This window comes from Otolemur garnettii, unplaced genomic scaffold, assembly GCF_000181295.1.
Source record: "Otolemur garnettii isolate 467f Iridium unplaced genomic scaffold, OtoGar3 scaffold00166, whole genome shotgun sequence".
NCBI lineage: Eukaryota > Metazoa > Chordata > Mammalia > Primates > Galagidae > Otolemur > Otolemur garnettii.
In genome coordinates, this window is record NW_003852561.1 from 2,309,462 (window position 1) to 2,313,173 (window position 3,712).

Here is a 3,712-nt window from a genome sequence, read left to right on the forward strand (position 1 = left end):
ACCGCTCGGCCCCAGGTGCAAAAAGGGCAGAGGTTGAGATCCTGCCCCGAGCTGAGCCCTCCGGGCGTGGGCTCTGTGCTCCTCTGCGGGCGCCTTCAGGAGCCCCGCGGCCAGCAGAAGCGGCTCCGCGGGCCAAACGCGGTCGGGGAGGGCGTCCCTCGGCGCCCGCCGCGGCCTCTCCCTGGGACGCAGACTGCACCCCGCGTCCCGTCGAGCCGAGGAGGAGGGTCAGTTCTGCAGGGAGGAGGTCCTCCGGTATCCCGCCCTCGCTGGCACAGCCTCTGCCCGGGGACCCGCCGTGTCCCCCGCCAGAGCCAGCACGCCCGGGGACCCGCTGGCTTGCTCCTTGGTGCCGCTGGACGCCCTGAAATTCCAAGAAGACAGTCAGAGGCGCAGCGGCCAGCAGAGTGGCGGGCTTTCCGCTCCCCCGAGCACTCACGTTTCCTCCGCACTGCCTTTCCTCTGGGCGTTTTCTCCCGGCTCCTGCAAAACCCTGGTGGAGGGACAGGTTTCATCACTGTCGTCCGACTGGAAAAGTCCGGCCAGCTGGAAGGGAAAGGATGGAGCGCACCCTCAGAGTTAGCAGTGGGGGAGGACCCAGGCCCGGCAGGGTGACCCCCGTTGGCAGGGTGGGATGAGGGTGGGGCAAAGTGGGGCCCACCCCAGTCTCCCACCTAGGCCACTCGGGGTCCCCGCAGGGGACACACCCGTTAACAGTGGAGGGAGGGCTCAGGCCTGGCAGAGTGACCCCTCCTGGCAAGGTGGGGTGGGGGTGGGGCACAGTGGGACCCACCCTAGTCTCCCACTAGGGCCACTCGGGGTCCCCACTAGGGCCACTCGGGGTCCCCACGGGACCCCCGGTTAAGACCAGAAACCAGCGCACTGCTGGGGACACCGCGCTGTGCGGACGTGCGGGCAGGGGAGGCTTGAGCCACCTGAGGGTCCCGGGACCCCCGCTTGCTGGCTTAGGCCAGGTCCTTGTGGGTGAGGATCATGACAAGGAGGCAGAGAGGGACTGGACGAGAGGAGGGCAGGCGGGAGGAGCGGAGGAAAGGGAAGGCCGGGAAGATGAAAGACGCAGGAGAAAGTTACGCTGAGAGCGCTGTTCTCCTTTTCCAAGTCTTCCGCCCCGTCACTCGCTTCAAAGGTTTCCGTGGAGATAAAGTCACTGCTGGAGGAGCCTTGGGGAGAGAAAGGGAAGGATCGGGCCGCTGTGGGGTGGGAGGACGTCCCTCTGTCCCTGCAGGATGTAGCAGGCGGTGTCTGACTCTAACAAGACTTCGCCTGACTCTAGCACGACCTCCCCGTCTCCAACGCCTGCTGCCCAGGGCCTCGTCTGGGCGATGAGGGGGTCTGCGATCTCTAGGCTGCCTTTCCCGTCCTGAAATCCTGTGACTGACTGAGAAGTGTTCACGTAGTGTTCACAGTCCTATCTCCCAATTTCTCCGAGAAAGCAGTCATTGTTTACCAATCTTCTTACCTCCCTCCTCCTCTCTCTCCTCCCACCCTCCCCCCCTTTCTTCCCTCTTTTCTCTCCCATAGTTGATGCGCGTTTCCCATCTCTTTGGCAGCCTCGGCCCAGTGCATTTCTCCATATAGGAAAATTAGAGGAGCGAGCAGGTGCATCCCGCCTCTCTCGGATGACCCGATGACTTAACCATCAGCCATGTCCATGGCACACCTGTTATGTCCCTGGGATTGTGCAGGACACTGGGGAGCAGCATCTATCGCCAAATACTGAGCAACTGCTTTGGGTTTGGTGTGACGTTGGGCGTTTGTCAAAACTTAAGCTTCACAACAACCCTGTAAGGGTCTCAGCCCTATTTACAGAAGGGAAAACTGAGATAAGACCGCTGAAGTCATGTGGACAAGTTCTCTTGGCCTGTAAGCACTGCATCTGGATTCCACAGCATTTCTGCTTTTCACCCCACTCCAGTAAGACAGGGTCTCTGCCCTACACTGTCCACAAGTCAGGCTAGGGAGCTGAGCGTTGCATCAGTATCCCAACTTGCCACAGCCCCAGACTGAGGGTCAGGTCAATAATCCACGCCCTAGGAGTCAGAGGGCAGGACAGTGTTTGGGTGAAAGTCCAGTGGGAGGTCAGCAGGCCTTGAGCATGGAGGGCATTCTAGGCATTGGCATGGCTGGAAGACAGGTACACTGCAACACAGGGGCTGGAGGTCACAATAAGGCCTCTGGCGGCAAGTCCCTTCTGAGACACACTGCAGCTGCCCTCGTGCTCTCATGTGTCTCCCCCATGGGTCCTGGGCTCTTGGCAGCAGAGACAATATCCTATTTGCCTGGAAGCCCCGTGGCTCCTGGTAGAAACCCAGAGTCCTCGGAACTGCAAACCATAGAGAACGTCCTGCAGTTTGAGCCCTGGCTTTCCAGGGAGCAAAGTGTGGCTCACGGGCATCCGGTCAGGGGTGGTCAATGACCAGGATGTGGGCATGGTGGGGCCTGGCTCAAGGCCCCATTGGGGCTAGGAATCAAGTCAGGGTCAGGACCAGGGTGTCCTGACTCCTCCTGGGCCATGTTCCCTCCCTCACCCAGGCCCTTCCAGTCCCAGCTCCCTGGGCTGCCTTTTGCTGTCTTAAGGCCCCTCATATTTAGTCCCCTCCTGCATTATGGGCTCTTGGTCCTAAGGGTTTTAGATACTAAGGAGTTGGCAGCACTGAGGGGACACCAGAATCTCAGACTCAGGGACTGGCCAGTCACAGGCATGTAAGTGAACAAATGAGAGGGCTATTGCTTGGTGGCTTTGTAGTCAGTCACACGTGAGTGCAATTCTGACTGCCACTTGCCAGCTGTGTGATCTTGGCTAAGTCAGTTACTCTTTCTGACCATCAGTTTCCTTATCTCTAAGAAGGGGCTAATAATATCTATTTTGCTGGTGTTTGTATGAGGATTAGCAAAAATGTTGATAAAGTAAAATGCCTGGTATATTAAGAATTCAATAAGTAACACCTATCATGATTGTTGTTGATAGTAATTACAATAATACTACAGAGAGGGTCTCACAACAGCTCTGGGCACTCCAGGTGTTCTATTATTACTTAAATTTAGGGGAGATTTATTTGCAGGTGTCTCATTTTCAAGGAAGGATAATAAATAGCTTTAAAAAGAAACACAGTGAAAACAAACCAACCCTTCACAGAATCTCGATGAATCCATATTCAAATGGATTACAAAGTTGTATGTGCATTCTTGGTAAGTGAATGGAATGACTCTAGTCCCAGCCAAGGTCTGGCAGTATGTTGGCCTGGTATGCCCTTAGTTTCTGGGGCATTCCCACTCTACGTACCAGAGTAAACATAAAAGTGTTGGTGGAAAAGGACAAAAAGAATGGGAGAGGTGTCCATGAAGATTCATGTTGATAAGGACTGGGGAGTATTCTCTTTTCCTTTAGTGGACAATCTTTGCAGCATACATCACATAAATCCTACAAAGTTCAAGGAATCTAGTTTTAGCATTTAATGTCTAGAATTCTAAGTTTTTATTTTGCTTAAGAAAATTTAATGAAATTTATTAACAACTGAACTCAATAGTGAGTTTAAATTGTTCTTGTCAGAATACATATTTTTTGCAAATTATGAAAAATGACTTTAAAGACAAAGTCATGGCTTTTCCTTTGGTGGCCACTAGAGGGCACAAATGGACCAGGGTAGAGCCTGCTAGTTCAACGGCAGCTCTTATTCTTTTTTCTTTCTTT

At 54.4% G+C, this 3,712-nt stretch overlaps 1 protein-coding gene across 1 annotated transcript in view; it reads right to left on the reverse strand.

The window, feature by feature from the left end:
- Nucleotides 1-228: 228 nt before the first annotated feature.
- Nucleotides 229-3,712, reverse strand: part of MCF2L2 (MCF.2 cell line derived transforming sequence-like 2) — a 192,205-nt gene continuing 188,721 nt past the window's right edge. Inside the window, exons 25-27 of the mRNA XM_012811572.2 lie at nucleotides 1,093-1,181; nucleotides 440-546; nucleotides 229-364 (exon numbers count right to left, since the gene is read on the reverse strand). Of these exons, the coding sequence (XP_012667026.2) occupies nucleotides 229-364; nucleotides 440-546; nucleotides 1,093-1,181 (332 nt within the window). The remainder of the gene's footprint in view (nucleotides 365-439; nucleotides 547-1,092; nucleotides 1,182-3,712) is intronic.